This window comes from Ochotona curzoniae, unplaced genomic scaffold, assembly GCF_017591425.1.
Source record: "Ochotona curzoniae isolate NIBS_2020 unplaced genomic scaffold, NIBS_Ocur_1.0 contig_4070, whole genome shotgun sequence".
In the NCBI taxonomy this organism is placed as follows: domain Eukaryota; kingdom Metazoa; phylum Chordata; class Mammalia; order Lagomorpha; family Ochotonidae; genus Ochotona; species Ochotona curzoniae.
In genome coordinates, this window is record NW_024466110.1 from 2,103 (window position 1) to 21,758 (window position 19,656).

The 19,656-nt window shown below is 39.7% G+C and overlaps 1 protein-coding gene and 1 long non-coding RNA gene across 2 annotated transcripts; both read right to left on the reverse strand.

Moving 5' to 3' along the window:
* Positions 1-812: 812 nt before the first annotated feature.
* On the reverse strand, positions 813-1,847 carry LOC121159185. The gene is made up of 2 exons (XR_005884317.1): positions 1,632-1,847; positions 813-1,011 (listed from the first exon to the last, which is right to left on the reverse strand). It is a non-coding gene; the product is annotated as an uncharacterized LOC121159185 (long non-coding RNA).
* Positions 1,848-1,859: 12 nt separating this feature from the next.
* LOC121159186 lies at positions 1,860-14,425 on the reverse strand. The gene is made up of 3 exons (XM_040984167.1): positions 13,977-14,425; positions 8,458-8,802; positions 1,860-3,111 (listed from the first exon to the last, which is right to left on the reverse strand). Exons 1-3 carry the CDS (start codon positions 14,077-14,079, stop codon positions 2,720-2,722), a joined length of 840 nt encoding a protein of 279 aa, XP_040840101.1. The 5' UTR covers positions 14,080-14,425; the 3' UTR covers positions 1,860-2,719.
* Between the last annotated feature and the right edge of the window lie 5,231 nt (positions 14,426-19,656).

Genomic DNA, 19,656 nt, shown 5'->3' on the forward strand with positions numbered 1-19,656 from the left:
ATCAGTGAGCACTTTGCAACCATGACATACTGAGTAAGCAATGAACTTGGACAAATCAAGGGGTTGGATCCTCACAAGGTGACAGCCTTGGAATAGCAAAGGTCCATTGGTCTTGGTCACAGGAAGCTGCCTGCAGCCAATCCTTTTTTCTTTATCTATATGTTTCTCATATATTAACAGGAGAGTCTTATTATTTAGGTTTTATTATTGTTTTCTATGATACAGTTTTTGTAGATATAGGGACTCCCTCCTTTTACCTTCCTTTTCTCCCTCCTCATTCTCTTCCCCCACCACTTCTCCCCATATTATTACAATCATATAGTCCTTCAGCTACTGACACAATACCGGCATTCTGCTGTTGAAGTACATCATGGTATTGTAGGTAGAGGCAATGGAAGAAAATATAGATCAAATTGTCAAGGTATATTTAACAATTGCATTGTGAGTTCTTCTTTTATTTGGGAGTAGAGATGTATATTGCAGCACTTCTTCATATCCTGGTTCTTCAGTCTCCATTATTGAGTTCATCTATGAGAATGTATGTATATATTTGTAAACTCCACAGCTATTTGTTTTGTGCTCTGCATGAAGGTTACCTTAAATCAAAGAGAATATGTGGCATCAGTCTTTTTGAAACTGACTTATGAGACTGGCTTATTTCTCCTTTTGAAACAGGTACCCTAATACCCTGCCAAACTCTCTTCGGAGTTCTAATAGTCTCTTGATTGACTCTTTTTGAAGGCAGTTGAGAATGTAAACAGAGGACTTGACAGGCCACATGTGCCCGGGGAGTTATAGCCACTAGGTCAGGGTTAGTCAGAACAGCACAGCTGAAGCTGGACAACAGCCAGAAATGAAGGATCTGCAGGCATCAGGCTTGGAGTGCAGGTGCCCCAGAAGTTCAGTTCTGCTTCCTTCATTCACATGATCTTCAGCCTTAACTAGGTTAGAAATCCAACTATAGATGGTAATGGTAAATTTCTTTTACCCCAGATGTTTTTCACCTCCACCCTGGGGACACAAGACCAAGAGTAAGCAGAGATGTTGAGATAAAAACAGGCCCAGAGGGACCTGCACACAGACAGTATCCACTGAGCAGCAACATTGGTGAATCCCCCCCAATAATCTGGTACATAACTGAACAATTTTAGATTTCTTATTTTAAAATATTACTGAAATTGTAAAAAAAAGAAAGAAAGAAAGAAAGAAAGAAAGAAAGAAAGAAAGAAAGAAAGAACGAACAGTTGAGACAAATAGCATGACCAGGATTTGAGAAGCACAACACATGCATATTACAAAGACATGCTTGTGCCTAGGCCCAGCTAGCCATCACTTCCGACTCTCACATAGCCTTTGTCTTCCTGAATCTCATCCTTCATTGGCTGTACGTAGTCAATGCCACCATCATTAACCCTGTGGCCCACCTGCAAGCCAGCACCTGTCATACACAGACTGAAGGTTGCTCCTAAGCCTGAGAACACTAATCCTTCCCATGTCATGGACCCCAAGTTCATGGTCACAACCACCATCTCCTCCACAGGGGACACTACCTGGCAGCTAAGACGGGTGCAGGAAACTGGAGGGAAGGAGGAAGGTAACTAACTGGCCAGGAAAGGGTAAGGGCAACCTACCTGTTCCTGTTTCCTTCTTCTTCCCCCACCGAGTCTTCCAAAAATACAGTCCAGCAAACAGGATCAGCAGTGCAACCAGAAGAGCACCCCGAATTACTTGCCAAAGGATTAAATGGTTCTGTCCATGAGATTTCAGTTCTGAAACATAGAACTATCTTTTAAATAGAAAGTTCACACACTTAACTAGTCTGTTGAAGGCCACCCAGTGAAATGGCCCCTGTTCTCTAAGTTCCTCGAGGACAGGGACTTGTCTTCCTTTTCACTGTGCTCCCCGCGGAGTACATTAACAGGCACTCAGGAAAGTTTGTAGACAGAGCACTCCTGGAGCGGGGGAGGGCGGGGGAGGATTCAGTAAGGACATGACCAGGAACAGACTTCTCAGACAAGAGTCCCACAAGAGCAACCAGAGCTCAGCCAGACACTAGCAGGACAAAGAAGCTGGACTGGTAGACCTTTTTTGCTTCACTTCTTGCTAGGAAAGTACTGCTACAACAAGGGGCTGAGAGCTCAGTGTCTTTGTAAGTGAGCACACCCCCAACCCACCATGGAGAGTCCCTCCAGGGGGCCAAGGTAACATTAGACTGACTGGGGGAAATGTGATCATGAGTAGGTGACTGTGGTTAGCAGAGGGCCACTATAGCTCACACTGACCAGAGGAAGCCGAGTGTGGTTTGAACACTATCAAGGGAGATGATCATCCTGAGAAAGGCCAGGCCAGACCTGCAGTAGAAGCAGCAGGCACCTATCCACCTGCATGGGCATACATGGGCCAGGCATGCATGGGCCAAGCCATGCACAGGGGTGGGAGAACCTGAACTGGGCAGTGAGCACCCTAAGATCAGGGTGAGGGGGTCCATCCTTGCTCTTCCAGGCCTTCCCTTCCTCGGCTTGGGTTCTAATGACTCATCCAGCCTCCATTTCTCTTTGATGCTCAAGGGTAGGGCTTCCCAAGTGCTTTATATGTCTGCTTGATGACAGAGATTCCAAACACAGGCACAGCTTCATGCAAGTATATTTGTGGACTATAACAAGGCTGGAACAGAACCCCTTAGACACACCATGTGTACAGCCTTATAATGCACATCCCATTACTTTCTTGAGTCCTCCCAGCCTTGCCCCTGTGCCCCGCTCCCCACAACATTGCATTTTCTGCCAAGCATTTTCTTCACCCTTGCTTGTACTTCACACTCACCCTTCTGTGGACAGATGCCCCTCAGGTCTAAGGTGGCATTCTTCTGTTCTACAGGATTGCTGACCACACAGGTGAGATAGCCATTCCACCGGTCTATGGGCAGGCTCAGGCTCAGATTCTTGGAGTGAGAGGTTTGCTCCAGTGTCCCATTCTGCCCCAGATCATTGCTCATCCAAGACACAGTGAGGTCTTCAGTGTACCCCCCGGTGTCACACTCGAAAGTAATATTGCACCAGTCTGATGTGCTGGATGAAAAATGAGTCTGAATCTGGGGGTGTGGAACAGGCTCTAGGGTAAGAAAGGATGAAAGAAAAACTAAGCTTTAAGACTGGAGTAAAGATTGAATTAAAAAAATAGGTAAAAATAAGGAAATAAAGTATAGCACTAATCAGAGAAATCAATTAAACTTGCATTCAAGTATATAGTATTAATCATTACATGATAAATATAATGAAACTTATGCATAACTTCCAAGTGCTTTTTACTGAAACAAATTTGTTCTTTGTTTCCATTTCCACACATTTATAAGCATCTTTGCATATGAATGTCTATGTATACATATTTATAAAACTGTACATACATATATATAATGATTATAACATGAGATAGAATGAGATTATACTGGAAAATATGTATTAAACTTCTTGTTAAACCCAGAAGAAGAAATTAGTTGCTTGAAATGTTGCAGTAAAAATTTGTTTAGTAATTAAGAGGATGAAAGTAAAGAATTGTGTAACTTTCAAGACCCTAGAGAAGTTTGAAGCAATGAAAAGGAGAATATTAGATGCGGGAAAGTTAAATAAGATGTTGGTAGTGGATTCATGTACGTAAAACAGAATTGAAAGACATTTGAATGCATCACAGGCCTCTATTAAAGACCAAGACTCAGCTTAAATTAATCCAATGCTACTCATACTACCTAGTAATACGCATTGAAGTTACAGGAAAGATACAAAAAAATGTCTAGAAAGAGTCAAGAAAATTATTACAAGTGTAGAAATAGTTATTCCAGAACAAAAAATTAAGATTAAAAAGATTAAGTAAGATAAAAAGAGATTTCTACAAACCTAACAACATGTACCATTAACACAATTTAGAAATGTGTAAATTATACAAAATAAAGTAAAACAACATAAAAACGCACAAAAAATGCTGAAAGTACAAGGATAAGTTACCAAATCCACTGTTAAACAGGAGGGCAGATCTACACAGATCAGAGTGAAGGATTTACAACAGCTGGAAGCAGACCAGAATGGCCAGGAGGACAACCCACAAGGGAGCTCACTGCACACTCACTCCCACTGCCCGCTCTGCTATTGCCTTCATCTATCATGGCATCGGTAAGCTGGTTCTGTCCCTGGTGTTTGTTTTGGTTGCAGTTCTGACCAACAAAGCAAGAGAGAAACAGTGAGGTGGGATGAAAGGTGTTCAGTGGTGGAAAGAAAAAACCTCAATACAACACAATACAAGACAGGCTTGTCCTCTTGCCCTCCTGTTTGGCTATGTTGGTGGTGGATGCCGTCTGGAGAAGTAGCCATTTTGTAGCTGTGGGGAAACAAGCATGACCATAACCTTTTCAAGGATGCCAGATCAGAAAGAGTGAGTCAGTGATGAAGCTGAGCAGCTGGGCCATTGCTCTCCCCTGACTTTTTATACACGAGTAAAGCAAACCCCTCTTTATGTAAACCTTTGAAAATCAAGTTTTATGTTCATATAGTCAGGCATTTTCCTTATTCAGACACATGGAGAACAACAAAAGAGTAACTATTCAATCAACAAAATCAAAAGTTGATCTTTTTAAAGCACTAATTACAAGTAAAAATACTGCTAGATACAACTGGAATATTAAAGTCATCAGTAAATGACATTAGGAATGAGAAGTGAGGTATAGCTAAAATCTAGAAAAGACATTATTAAAAGAAGTTAAGAAAACACCATAAATACCTTATCGAAATGCATATGACACATTTGAAAATGTAAATGAAACAGTATAAATTTAGTTAAGGCAGCAACATGAACAAATCTATAAACCTGGAAGAAATTAGAAAGTTTTAAGACTGAGTGCATTGCATCTTAGCCTTTTGGCTAAGATCAAGTGAAGACTGAGTGCCACCAAAGGGCCAAGGGCTATAAAGTTTGTGTTTCATACACTGCTACAGAGTTTAGAAAAAAAAAAGTAAATTACTCCTCAGGTCAATCTTAAGGTATAATTTAAATTGAATACTTGTATCAGATAAAGAGGATGCCAAAAAAAAAAAAAAAACAGAACAAGTCAAACACAATTGCAAACGCATGGACTAATTTCAGTGATAAATAGAGAACTTTAAATCCCTAAACTAACTGTCAACCAATATAATCTCTGAATACATCACAATCAAGCTAGGTTTATTATGGAGACCTGAAGATGTTATACTTAGGAAATCTGTCAATGTCCTTTACTCCATTAAGAAATGAAAAGCACAGCTTTTGCACAGCTCCAAGATCTTCCTATTAACTTCTTTAATTTTCATCACAACTCCAAGAGGTTGCAAGGGGGCAGCTATGTCAACAGGATCCTCAGGGCAGGGATAGGCCAACTTCTTCATAAATGGCAATGGGGTAAATATTTTAGGTTGTAGAGGCCATAATGTCACAATGACACAACTTTGTCCCTGTAGTACACAGCTACCAAATGCAATATGGAAGTGAATGGATGTGGCTGTATTCCAGTGAAACCTTATTTAAAAAACAGATGTTGGGCTGTAGCCATAATTTGCTAATCATCAATATAAGACAATTATTAAAAATAATTCTTGGAACCTTTACAAGGCTCACTGAAGAAAATGATATTTTTCAGTAGCTTCTTTAGAGGATTCACTTTAAAAAACTGTAATAATTTAAATACAAATCTAAGTACAAAGTGCTATGAATCATGGAAGTGTGTTTTGACAGATCATGCATTAAAGCTTTCATTCAGCAACTAGTTCAGATGAATTTTTGTTAGATATTCTTCTCAGTGAGTCAAAGAATATCAATCAGGTTTTAGTAATAAAAAAAAAGCCTAGAAAGATCCAGTATACTTTTATAGGACTCCCTTAAATATTGCTTAACAGTGTTAGGCCAGAGAAGTATTTTCTGAATACCCACTGGAGCAGTTTAAGAGGCTTTGTGGATGCCAAGGAAAGAAGAGGGCAGATTTTGTTCTCAAGAGAAGAGCATCCCACATGTCTGGCTCCAGTGTAAGGCAGACAACATTAAGATCCAGAAAAGAACATGTTAAAAGAACCTTGACATTTCAAAGCACAAAGGTTCATTCTAAGGGCAGAAAGCTCAGGCGTTATTTAGAACATTCCGTTCTGAAAGCGAAGAGGCAAGGGAGTGACACCATGAGGTTCAGATCTGTGGAAATGAGGAGGAAGTTGGCAGCAAGTGGCAGAGGGCCTCCAGGGCCAAGTGCAGCCATTAATTCTCTGTGCAATGTGGAGTAAGCAAGTGCAGTTGGAAGATCTCATAGGGGTACTGCTGCATTATCAGAGAACAAAAGAGAATGTAGGGAAGCCAGTTAGTAGCACTTCTGTTTTTTTTTTTTTTCTGGCAATTTCTTTTCTGCTCCAACCTTGTGTTTTTTATGTATGATTGTCAATCACAGCACTCTAGTCCTGGTTACAGGAGAGTAGAAAGCTTGGGTCTTGCCAGTGAGAACTAGTTACTCCCTTGATGACTAATCAATACAAGTCATCATGGCCTAAGAGTATTAGAATTGGTCCTGTATGGAGAGGATCAAGAAAGCCTCATTGCTCTCTGCTTGGGTGGGATGCATAGCTGCATGGAGAAGCCCAGGGAAGCAAAGCTGATGAAAGGACGGGAGAGAGACAAAATTAGAGACCATCTAGTCCCACCAGGGAGAGGAAAGAATACTCATTGTCTCCCTCATCCCCACAAGCCAGAGGGCCAGAGATACTTGCTGATCTTAGTGCCTCTGAGCTCTGTGTTATCCTGATGATATAAACTGTCTCTCTTAGTCATTTGAGCTGATGCTGCCAATGAAATGGGATAAAACTGTATTACTCTGAAAGCTACACTTAGAATTTAACAACCAAGAAGAATAAGAGAAAGAGGGCAAAGAATGAAAAGTTGGAGCCCAGGAAATTAGCTGGCATATTTCACACCTTTCATTGACTGACGTCTTAAATGAATCCAGTCAGTCTAGCCTTTTGTTACAGGTTTTCCCACCACCCATGTTGGATCTCCTCATCCCTCCCACTTTCACCACAGGAGGAATTGTGGGTTGTGCAGGGGAGATATGGTAGATGTGTATTCCTTGAAAATCCACCAGCACACATCAAAGAGGAGAAAGGACAGGCAGGAGCAGGTACATAAGAGCAAGGATCACAAATTTAGAGAATGGCACATGTAGAAAACACCCAGGAATCAAATGGTATGAGTAGGAAGAATGATTTGAAAAGAGAAAGAGTAGAGTCCATTAGAAAGCCACTAAAACATTCCTGCAAGGTGACTGAGGGTAGGTAGAGCCAGACGAAGAATGCTCTGGGAAGCTGGGTATCTTCCAACTCCTCTCCCATTTCCTCCACCTCTAGGTCTACCCAGGCTCCCTGCTTCCTGCAGGATAAAGCAGTTGGCTCATTGGCCTGGGAGAGCCAGGACACAGCCTGGATCACCCTCTGCATCTTCAACTTGGATCTAAAACAGAGTTTTGTCCTGAGAACACTCCAACTGGACTGCAGGTCAATTTGTTTAAATCCATTTCACCTAAGGACCAGTTCCAACGGTAAACTCCTGTTTTGTGTTTTTCTTTCATCTTTTTCAATGTTCAATTTTGTCATTCTCTTTTTGCCCACTTTTCTTTAATAAGAATTCTTTATGTCAGTTTTTGAGACAACCAAATAATATTTATATATTTGTGTTTCTAATAATTAATGTAACATTTTATGATTGAATAATTATCCTTTTGGGTAGCTCTGAATTTCCATTTTCTTGGATTTTTACTTATATAATTTAAGAAACTTTAGCTAACTTTTGCTAAAAGTGTCTTTAAATTTTAGTTCTTAGGGTCTGGGTTCAGTAGCCTAGTGGCTGAAGTCCTCACATTGCACACACTGAGATCCCATATGGGCGTAGGTTCTAATCCCAGCTACCCAGCTTACCATGAAGCTCCCTACTTATGACCTGGGAAAGCAGTCAAGAACTGCCCAAAACCTTGGGACCCTGCATCTGCATGAGAGAACCAGAAAAGGCTCCTGGCTTCTGATTGACTCAGCCATTTAGGGAATGAATCATCAGATGGAAAATCTCCTCTGTCTCTCCTCCTGTCTCTCTGTATATCTGACTTTCCAATAAAAATAAATAAATCTATTTTTAAAATTAGATTTTATTTTTAAAGCATCACAAAAGATACAAATAAAAAACCCACACTGAGTTTATTACCTAATGTCAGGCTAATTTTATTTAGTTAATAACTATAAATGTGCCTTTTTATTGTCTGTAGTTTTCTCCTTTTTCAACATCACAAAAAGCCCACGCATACATACATTTATTTAGGCAAGTTTCATGTCACTAAAGGAAATCAAGTTGGGCTAACTTGTTTTAGAAAGGAGGTTGTTGGGATGCTGGATTGGGCAAGCACCCACATCTTACCATATACACAGAGTTGAAAGGCCTCCACTTGAGATCGTCCTGACTTGAATTTGACTTCTGCTGTGTACAACCCACTCATTTCCATGGTGAGATTCATGATCATCAGGAAAGCCAGCTTTGTCAGGTTGAATCTCTTCTTGAGGTCTTTAATGTCATACCAATCACCATCAGGGGCATCAGGACTCCAGGACACAAGAACCTGCCTTCCCTGAGATGGGCGATCCCAAAACCACTCAATCTCTCGGATATTAGGGTCTGGTGAGGAGTTCAGTGTCAGCTGCACAGATCCCCCCACAGTTCTGTTCAATGTACAAGAAGAGCTGGGGTCTTTGACAGCCTGGAAACCTGGTGAAGGAAGAACTAAAGTTAGAGAAGGAAGAGTGGTAAAGGAAACAAGGTGTTGCATCTCTTCTATGCTTCCACACCACATTGATTCAATATTTAGCAAAAGGAGAATGACCTCCACATTGACAGACCAGGAAACAAGCTGCACAGGTAACTTAGTAAGCATTGTTCTGGCCCAGACTCAACAGCTTTGATTAAAGTTTATGTCTGTCACCCTCTTTGTCTTCTGCTTTCTTTCTTTTGGTGCTTGTGTCCAACACAATCCTTGTTTAATTCCAGCCAGAAAAACTGAAATTGTTAAAGGTGATAAATAGGAGCCACCATTGTGGTATAGCCAATAAAGGAGCCACCCGCAATCCCAGCACCCATATGGGCACTGGTTCAAGTCCCAGCTGCTCTGCTTCTGATCAGGTCCTCAGGTCCTTAGTAATACACCTGGGAAAGCATTGGATGATGGCCCAAGTGCTTGTGCCTGATAAACCAGGTGAAGCTCTTGGCTCTTTGACTTCAGCCTAGGCCAGCCACAGCTGTTATAGCCACTTAGAGAAATAACCAAGAATACTTAATTTTTCAAAAAAGATGATAGTGATTCAAATCTTCCATCTGTTTGAATACACTGAAGGCAGTAATTTCTGTCCACCCCACTGCCACCAATTTTCCTCACTTCACTATGGTGTGACTTCTGGTCCATTGTGACTCTGAAATTGCTCTTAATTTTATTATTAATAATCTTCCAATTGTCAAATCAGCCACGTGATACTTGAAAATTCTTCTTTTGTACAATCTAATTTTTTGAAGATTAATTTATTTAATTTCATCCAGTGGCTCACCCTGCAAATGATCAAAACGGCCAGAGCCAGGTCAGTTCTGAAATCAGAAGCTAAGAACTTCTTCCAGATTCCATGTGAGTGCAGGAGTCCAAGCACCTGAGCCATCTTCCACTGCCTTCCCAGGTGCGTTACAAGGAACTGGTTCTGAAGTGAAGCAATCAGGATTCAAACTGGCACCCATATGGGATACCATATTGTAAATGGCAGCTTTACTTGCTATGCCACAATACCAGCCCTCTCAGCCTAATTTAATTAAAGCAATATTTAAAGAGAAGGTACTCCTGAAGGTGCTGTGCCATAATGTACCAAACAAACAAGGTTTCTGCTCTCCTGGAGTTTCCTCCTCAGGAAGAATGCTGAAAAAAATGAATAAACAGGACAAGGTGAATTAGAAGTGCATGCCATAAAACAAGAAAGAGGCACAGACTGCATATCTGTCCCCTGGCCCTAGGGTTTCCTTTCCTCAAAGAGGAGACTCTTCTACCTTATTAACAGAATTCCCTACCTTGTAACTCAAAAACTAAAAACTCCAGATAGACAGTTCGCCAGCTTTCTTTATACCTGGGGTAATACATGACATAGATCCCTCCAACCAGATGTACCTACCCTGCACTTTCAAATTCAAACCAGTTACATGAAAAGAAAGACTTCAAGTTCTAGGCCAGTGACAGTAATATCATGGCAATAGTCATATCCAGACAGTACTGAGACAGGACAAGCATCCGAAGTTACTGGTGTTGGGATGTAAGTAGCGGTGTCTGTACCAGGAATCATGCTCCAGTCCTGCCCAATCACTGGAGCCTTTAGAGGAAAGACCCATAGGACAGAAGATTGTTCATGCTCTTTCTTTATTTCCTTTTCTTACTTTTCCACATCTCTCTTTTATTCTTTCAAATAAATTAATAAGAAAGAGTTTATTGAAAGATACAATGACAGAAAATTTCCCAAATATGAAGAGGAAAATGAATATACAGCTTCTATAAACATCAAAGAACCCCAAATAGATTAAATAAAGATCTTCTCTGAGCATATTATAATGAAATTCTCAGGAGTAAAAAAATTTCATTGTACTTGGAATGGTGAGATTAGCAGTAATTAGTAACTGTTGAATTATCAAAACCACTTGAGCAGAACCTTCGAAGCATGCCCCACATTGGGGACCCGCGATGAGTGGCAAACTGGGAGGGGCTTCTCGCTTTATCTCTCTTTTTACCCCATATACAGAAAAAAAAAAGAAATAATGTGGAAGCAATAGCCTTGCACACTTTCCTGTAGCACTTGACACTTGGTGCCCTAATCAACTATGCAAAGATAGTCAAAAATAAAGAAAAAAAAGAAGCAAAAAGAATAGAATTTTGGAAGCAGCAAAAGAAAAGCATCTTGTTGCATAAATATGATCTCCATAAAGCTACTGTCATATTCCCCAGCAGAAATCAAGAGAAAATGGAATTATATATTCAAAATTCTGAAAATAAACAAAACTGCCCAGCAAGAATATCATACCCAAAAGCCTGTGCTTCAGAAATAAAACATAATAAGGAATTTTCCCAAACAAAAGATGTGAATTTCAGCACCATTAGACCTTCATTACAGGAAATGCTAAAGAGAATTTTACCAGTAGAAATGAAAGAGAAATAACTGATGACATGAAAACATTTGAAAATATAAAACTCATTATATAAATGAGGACAGGGCCCAATATGGCATAACAGGTTAAGCTATCACCTGCAATGTCAGCATCCCACCTGGGTACCAGTTCATGTCTCAGGTGTTCCAGCTCTGATCCAGCTAGCTGCTAATGTCCTGGAAAGCAGTGGAGAATGGAGAAAGTCACTGGGGCCTAGCACCCACGTGTGAGACTCACACTTAGCTCCAGACTCCAAATTTAGACCATGCCTAGCCTTGGCAGGTAACCAGCAAATGAAAACTCTCTCTTTCTGTGAGACGTAGTAAAAGAGGTTCCTAAAGTGAATTTGAAAATAACTAGAGCCTTCGTTATATATTTTAATAGTCTAAATTGAATAAATTTAATTTTATACATCAAAAGAATCAAAAGAACAAACTGAACCAAAAGCCAATGGGGAAAAAAATAAAGATCAGAATAAAATAAAGGAAATTAAAGAATAGCAGAAACATTTAGGAAGCTAAGAATTTTGTGAGGTTTTTTTTTTAAGATAACATTTGCAATCTTTTGCAGAGTAACCCCATAAAAAGGGGGTGGGGTTATGAGAGACTCAGAACAGATCAGAAGTTAGAGTGAAGACATAGTTGATATCACAGAAATGTGAAAGGGCATAAAAGGCTATCACAAATAGTTATTTATATTCCAACAAATTGGTAAGAAGAAACAAATTTCTAGGAATGTACTATCAGGGTTGAATTATGAATAATCAGAGAATCAGGACAAATCAACAATGAGTAACAGATTGAGTGATCAATCAAGAAAACCCTGTTAAAGAAAAACTTACGGCCAAGTGGCTTCACTACTGAATTCAATCAAATAATCCTGCAAAAATTGTTCCAAAAAATTTAAGAGGCAGAACTTCTACACATTCCTTTTAGAAGGTTCATTTTTCAAGAAAATAAAACAACAGGCCACTAATACCAGAAAAGATAAGTAGAAATCTCCTCAACAAAGCACCAGCACACTGAATTCAACAGCACATTGAAAAGGTCATAATCCATAATCAACTGGTATATATTAATAAATATAAACCTAATTTAACATACACAATCTGTAAGCATAATATACCACATTAATGAAGCAAAGCTCAGCAACAAGGAGAAAGCAAGTGTGGTTGGAAGATTCCATTTGGATATTGGTGCTTTATCAGGGAAAAATGGTAATGAAGGGAATACAGCTAGTAGCACTTCTGGTTTTTGTCCTGGGAATTTCTCTTCTGCTACAACCTGATCTTTTTTATATATGATTATTAATCACAGCACTCTGGCTTTGCTTACAGCAGAGAGTAAAAAGCCTGTGTCTTGCCTGTGATAACTGGCTTTTCCCTGACCAATGACCAATACAAATCAGCATGGGCCTCAGCCTAAGAGTACTAGAATTGCCCCTGTGTGAAGAGGGCCAAGAAAGCCCCTTTGTCCTCTGCTTGGGTGGGATGCATAGCTGCCAGTGGACTGCATGGAGAAGCCCAGGAGAGCAAAGCTGATGAAAGAGGGAAAAGGAAACAGAATTAGAGACCATCTGGTCCCACCAGAGAGGAGAGAATACTCATTACCTTCCTCACCCCACAAGCTAGAGTCAGAGGAGATGCTTGCTGATCATAGTGCCTATGAGCTCTGTGTTATCTTGATGATATAAACTGTCTCTGTTATTTCATTTGAGCAGATTTCCATTTCTTGCTGCCAATGAAACAGGATAAAACTATATTCCTCTGAAAGCTAAGCTTAGAACTTAACAACCAAGAGGAACAAGAGAAACAGATTCAAGAATGAAAAGTTGGAGGCCAGGAAGCCAGCTGGCATATTTAACACTCCTCACTCACTGAGTAGCTCAACTCAGACACTCAATCCAGTCAGTCCAGGCTCTTGTTACAGGTGTTCCTACCTCCTATATTGGAATCCCTCACTCTTCCCCAACTTCCACTACATGAGGATTTGTGGGTTGTGCAGGGGAGAGGTAGGAGATGGGTATTCCCCGAAAAACCACCAGTCACCCTCATCCACTGAGTCACCCTCTGCACCTTCATCTTCGATCTAAGAGATAGTTTTGTCCTGAGAACACTTCAACATGACTGCAGATTAATTCATCTAAGCCCATTTCACCTAATGACCAGTTCCAACAGTCAAATTCCTTCTCAATATTTTTCTTTCATCTTTTCAATGCCCAATTTTGAGGTTCTCTTTTTGCCCACATTTCTCTAATAAGAATTTTTACGTCAGTTTTTGAAACAACCAAATAATATTTGTATTTTTCTGTTCATAATAATTAATATAACATTATATGAATGAAAAATCTTTTATCCTTTTGGGTGGCTTTGCTTCTCCCTTTTCTTGGATTCTTAATTATGCAATTTAAGAAACTTTAGCTAACTTTTGCTAAAAGTATCTTTAAACTTAGGTTTTATTTTTAGTGCATCAAAAGAGATGGAAAAAAAACATATTGGGCTTATTTACCGGATGTTAGGTTAGTTTTATTTAGTTAATAACTATAAATGTGCCTTTTTATTGTCTGTAGTTTCTCCTTTTTTCAACATCAAAGAAAGCCCACACTTATATACATTTATTTAGATAAACTCCATGACATTAAAGGAAATCAGTTTAGATTAACTAATTTTAGAAAGGTGGTTGTTGGGATGCTGGGTTGGACAAGGACCCACATCTTACCATATACACAGAGTCGAAAGGCCTCCACTTGAGATTGTCCTGACTTGAATTTGACTTCTGCTGTGTACAGCCCACTCATTTCCACAGTGAGGTTCTTGATCATCAGGAAAGCCAGCTTCGTCAAGTTGAATCTGTTCTTGAGGTCTTTAATGTCATACCAATCAGGACCAGGGCCATCAAGTTTCCAGGACACCAGAATCTGCCTTCTCTGAGATGGGGGCTCCCAAGACCACTCAATCTCTCGGATATTAGGGTCTGGTGAGGAGTTCAGTGTCAGCTGCACAGATTCCCCCACAGTTCTGTTCAACGTACAAGAAGAGCTGGGGTCCTTGACAGCCTGGAAACCTGGTGAAGGAGAGTTAAAGTTAATGGAAGAAAGGACTGGAGGAAACAAGGTGTTGCATAAATTCTATGATTCCACATCACATTAATTTGATATTTAGCAAAAGGAGAATGACCTCCACACTGACAGACCAGGAAACAGATTTCCATTTCTTGCTGCCAATGAAATAGGATAAAACTGTATTTCTCTGAAAGCTAAGCTTAGAATTTAACAACCAAGAGGAACATGAGAAACAGATTCAAGAATGAGAAGTCTGAGGCCAGGGAAGTAGCTGGCATATTTCACACTCTTCACTCACTGAATGCCTCAACTCAGACACTCAATCCAGTCAGTCCAGGCTCTTGTTACAGGTGTTCCTACCTCCTATATTGGAATCCCTCACTCTTCCCCAACTTCCACTACATGAGGATTTGTGGGTTGCGCAGGGGAGAGGTAGGAGATGGGTATTCCCCGAAAATCCACCAGTCACCCTCATCCACTGAGTCACCCTCTGCACCTACAACTTAGATCTAAGAGATAGTTTTGTCCTAAGAACTCTCCAACAGGACTGCAGATCAATTCATCTAAGCCCATTTCACCTAATGACCAGTTCCAACAGTCAAACTCCTCAGTGTTTTTCCTTTATCTTTTCAATGTCCAATTTTGAGGTTCTCTTTTTGCCCACATTTCTGTAATAAGAATTCTTATGTCAGTTTTTGAAGTAACCAAATAATAATATTTGGTTTTTTTCTGTTTTTTAATAATATAACATTATATGAATGAAAAATCTTTTATCCTTTTGGGTGGCTTTGCTTCTCCCTTTTCTTGGATTCTTAATTATGCAATTTAAGAAACTTTAGCTAACTTTTGCTAAAAGTATCTTTAAACTTAGGTTTTATTTTTAGTGCATCAAAAGAGATGGAAAAAAAACATATTGGGCTTATTTACCGGATGTTAGGTTAGTTTTATTTAGTTAATAACTATAAATGTGCCTTTTTATTGTCTGTAGTTTCTCCTTTTTTCAACATCAAAGAAAGCCCACACTTATATACATTTATTTAGATAAACTCCATGACATTAAAGGAAATCAGTTTAGATTAACTAATTTTAGAAAGGTGGTTGTTGGGATGCTGGGTTGGACAAGGACCCACATCTTACCATATACACAGAGTCGAAAGGCCTCCACTTGAGATTATCCTGACTTGAATTTGACTTCTGCTGTGTACAGCCCACTCATTTCCACAGTGAGGTTCTTGATCATCAGGAAAGCCAGCTTCGTCAAGTTGAATCTGTTCTTGAGGTCTTTAATGTCATACCAATCAGGACCAGGGCCATCAAGTTTCCAGGACACCAGAATCTGCCTTCTCTGAGATGGGGGCTCCCAAGACCACTCAATCTCTCGGATATTAGGGTCTGGTGAGGAGTTCAGTGTCAGCTGCACAGATTCCCCCACAGTTCTGTTCAACGTACAAGAAGAGCTGGGGTCCTTGACAGCCTGGAAACCTGGTGAAGGAGAGTTAAAGTTAATGGAAGAAAGGACTGGAGGAAACAAGGTGTTGCATAAATTCTATGATTCCACATCACATTAATTTGATATTTAGCAAAAGGAGAATGACCTCCACACTGACAGACCAGGAAACAGATTTCCATTTCTTGCTGCCAATGAAATAGGATAAAACTGTATTTCTCTGAAAGCTAAGCTTAGAATTTAACAACCAAGAGGAACATGAGAAACAGATTCAAGAATGAGAAGTCTGAGGCCAGGGAAGTAGCTGGCATATTTCACACTCTTCACTCACTGAATGCCTCAACTCAGACACTCAATCCAGTCAGTCCAGGCTCTTGTTACAGGTGTTCCTACCTCCTATATTGGAATCCCTCACTCTTCCCCAACTTCCACTACATGAGGATTTGTGGGTTGTGCAGGGGAGAGGTAGGAGATGGGTATTCCCCGAAAAACCACCAGTCACCCTCATCCACTGAGTCACCCTCTGCACCTTCATCTTCGATCTAAGAGATAGTTTTGTCCTGAGAACACTTCAACATGACTGCAGATTAATTCATCTAAGCCCATTTCACCTAATGACCAGTTCCAACAGTCAAATTCCTTCTCAATATTTTTCTTTCATCTTTTCAATGCCCAATTTTGAGGTTCTCTTTTTGCCCACATTTCTCTAATAAGAATTTTTACGTCAGTTTTTGAAACAACCAAATAATATTTGTATTTTTCTGTTCATAATAATTAATATAACATTATATGAATGAAAAATCTTTTATCCTTTTGGGTGGCTTTGCTTCTCCCTTTTCTTGGATTCTTAATTATGCAATTTAAGAAACTTTAGCTAACTTTTGCTAAAAGTATCTTTAAACTTAGGTTTTATTTTTAGTGCATCAAAAGAGATGGAAAAAAAACATATTGGGCTTATTTACCGGATGTTAGGTTAGTTTTATTTAGTTAATAACTATAAATGTGCCTTTTTATTGTCTGTAGTTTCTCCTTTTTTCAACATCAAAGAAAGCCCACACTTATATACATTTATTTAGATAAACTCCATGACATTAAAGGAAATCAGTTTAGATTAACTAATTTTAGAAAGGTGGTTGTTGGGATGCTGGGTTGGACAAGGACCCACATCTTACCATATACACAGAGTCGAAAGGCCTCCACTTGAGATTGTCCTGACTTGAATTTGACTTCTGCTGTGTACAGCCCACTCATTTCCACAGTGAGGTTCTTGATCATCAGGAAAGCCAGCTTCGTCAAGTTGAATCTGTTCTTGAGGTCTTTAATGTCATACCAATCAGGACCAGGGCCATCAAGTTTCCAGGACACCAGAATCTGCCTTCTCTGAGATGGGGGCTCCCAAGACCACTCAATCTCTCGGATATTAGGGTCTGGTGAGGAGTTCGGTGTCAGCTGCACAGATTCCCCCACAGTTCTGTTCAACGTACAAGAAGAGCTGGGGTCCTTGACAGCCTGGAAACCTGGTGAAGGAGAGTTAAAGTTAATGGAAGAAAGGACTGGAGGAAACAAGGTGTTGCATAAATTCTATGATTCCACATCACATTAATTTGATATTTAGCAAAAGGAGAATGACCTCCACACTGACAGACCAGGAAACAGATTTCCATTTCTTGCTGCCAATGAAATAGGATAAAACTGTATTTCTCTGAAAGCTAAGCTTAGAATTTAACAACCAAGAGGAACATGAGAAACAGATTCAAGAATGAGAAGTCTGAGGCCAGGGAAGTAGCTGGCATATTTCACACTCTTCACTCACTGAATGCCTCAACTCAGACACTCAATCCAGTCAGTCCAGGCTCTTGTTACAGGTGTTCCTACCTCCTATATTGGAATCCCTCACTCTTCCCCAACTTCCACTACATGAGGATTTGTGGGTTGTGCAGGGGAGAGGTAGGAGATGGGTATTCCCCGAAAAACCACCAGTCACCCTCATCCACTGAGTCACCCTCTGCACCTTCATCTTCGATCTAAGAGATAGTTTTGTCCTGAGAACACTTCAACATGACTGCAGATTAATTCATCTAAGCCCATTTCACCTAATGACCAGTTCCAACAGTCAAATTCCTTCTCAATATTTTTCTTTCATCTTTTCAATGCCCAATTTTGAGGTTCTCTTTTTGCCCACATTTCTCTAATAAGAATTTTTACGTCAGTTTTTGAAACAACCAAATAATATTTGTATTTTTCTGTTCATAATAATTAATATAACATTATATGAATGAAAAATCTTTTATCCTTTTGGGTGGCTTTGCTTCTCCCTTTTCTTGGATTCTTAATTATGCAATTTAAGAAACTTTAGCTAACTTTTGCTAAAAGTATCTTTAAACTTAGGTTTTATTTTTAGTGCATCAAAAGAGATGGAAAAAAAACATATTGGGCTTATTTACCGGATGTTAGGTTAGTTTTATTTAGTTAATAACTATAAATGTGCCTTTTTATTGTCTGTAGTTTCTCCTTTTTTCAACATCAAAGAAAGCCCACACTTATATACATTTATTTAGATAAACTCCATGACATTAAAGGAAATCAGTTTAGATTAACTAATTTTAGAAAGGTGGTTGTTGGGATGCTGGGTTGGACAAGGACCCACATCTTACCATATACACAGAGTCGAAAGGCCTCCACTTGAGATTATCCTGACTTGAATTTGACTTCTGCTGTGTACAGCCCACTCATTTCCACAGTGAGGTTCTTGATCATCAGGAAAGCCAGCTTCGTCAAGTTGAATCTGTTCTTGAGGTCTTTAATGTCATACCAATCAGGACCAGGGCCATCAAGTTTCCAGGACACCAGAATCTGCCTTCTCTGAGATGGGGGCTCCCAAGACCACTCAATCTCTCGGATATTAGGGTCTGGTGAGGAGTTCAGTGTCAGCTGCACAGATTCCCCCACAGTTCTGTTCAACGTACAAGAAGAGCTGGGGTCCTTGACAGCCTGGAAACCTGGTGAAGGAGAGTTAAAGTTAATGGAAGAAAGGACTGGAGGAAACAAGGTGTTGCATAAATTCTATGATTCCACATCACATTAATTTGATATTTAGCAAAAGGAGAATGACCTCCACACTGACAGACCAGGAAACAGATTTCCATTTCTTGCTGCCAATGAAATAGGATAAAACTGTATTTCTCTGAAAGCTAAGCTTAGAATTTAACAACCAAGAGGAACATGAGAAACAGATTCAAGAATGAGAAGTCTGAGGCCAGGGAAGTAGCTGGCATATTTCACACTCTTCACTCACTGAATGCCTCAACTCAGACACTCAATCCAGTCAGTCCAGGCTCTTGTTACAGGTGTTCCTACCTCCTATATTGGAATCCCTCACTCTTCCCCAACTTCCACTACATGAGGATTTGTGGGTTGTGCAGGGGAGAGGTAGGAGATGGGTATTCCCCGAAAAACCACCAGTCACCCTCATCCACTGAGTCACCCTCTGCACCTTCATCTTCGATCTAAGAGATAGTTTTGTCCTGAGAACACTTCAACATGACTGCAGATTAATTCATCTAAGCCCATTTCACCTAATGACCAGTTCCAACAGTCAAATTCCTTCTCAATATTTTTCTTTCATCTTTTCAATGCCCAATTTTGAGGTTCTCTTTTTGCCCACATTTCTCTAATAAGAATTTTTACGTCAGTTTTTGAAACAACCAAATAATATTTGTATTTTTCTGTTCATAATAATTAATATAACATTATATGAATGAAAAATCTTTTATCCTTTTGGGTGGCTTTGCTTCTCCCTTTTCTTGGATTCTTAATTATGCAATTTAAGAAACTTTAGCTAACTTTTGCTAAAAGTATCTTTAAACTTAGGTTTTATTTTTAGTGCATCA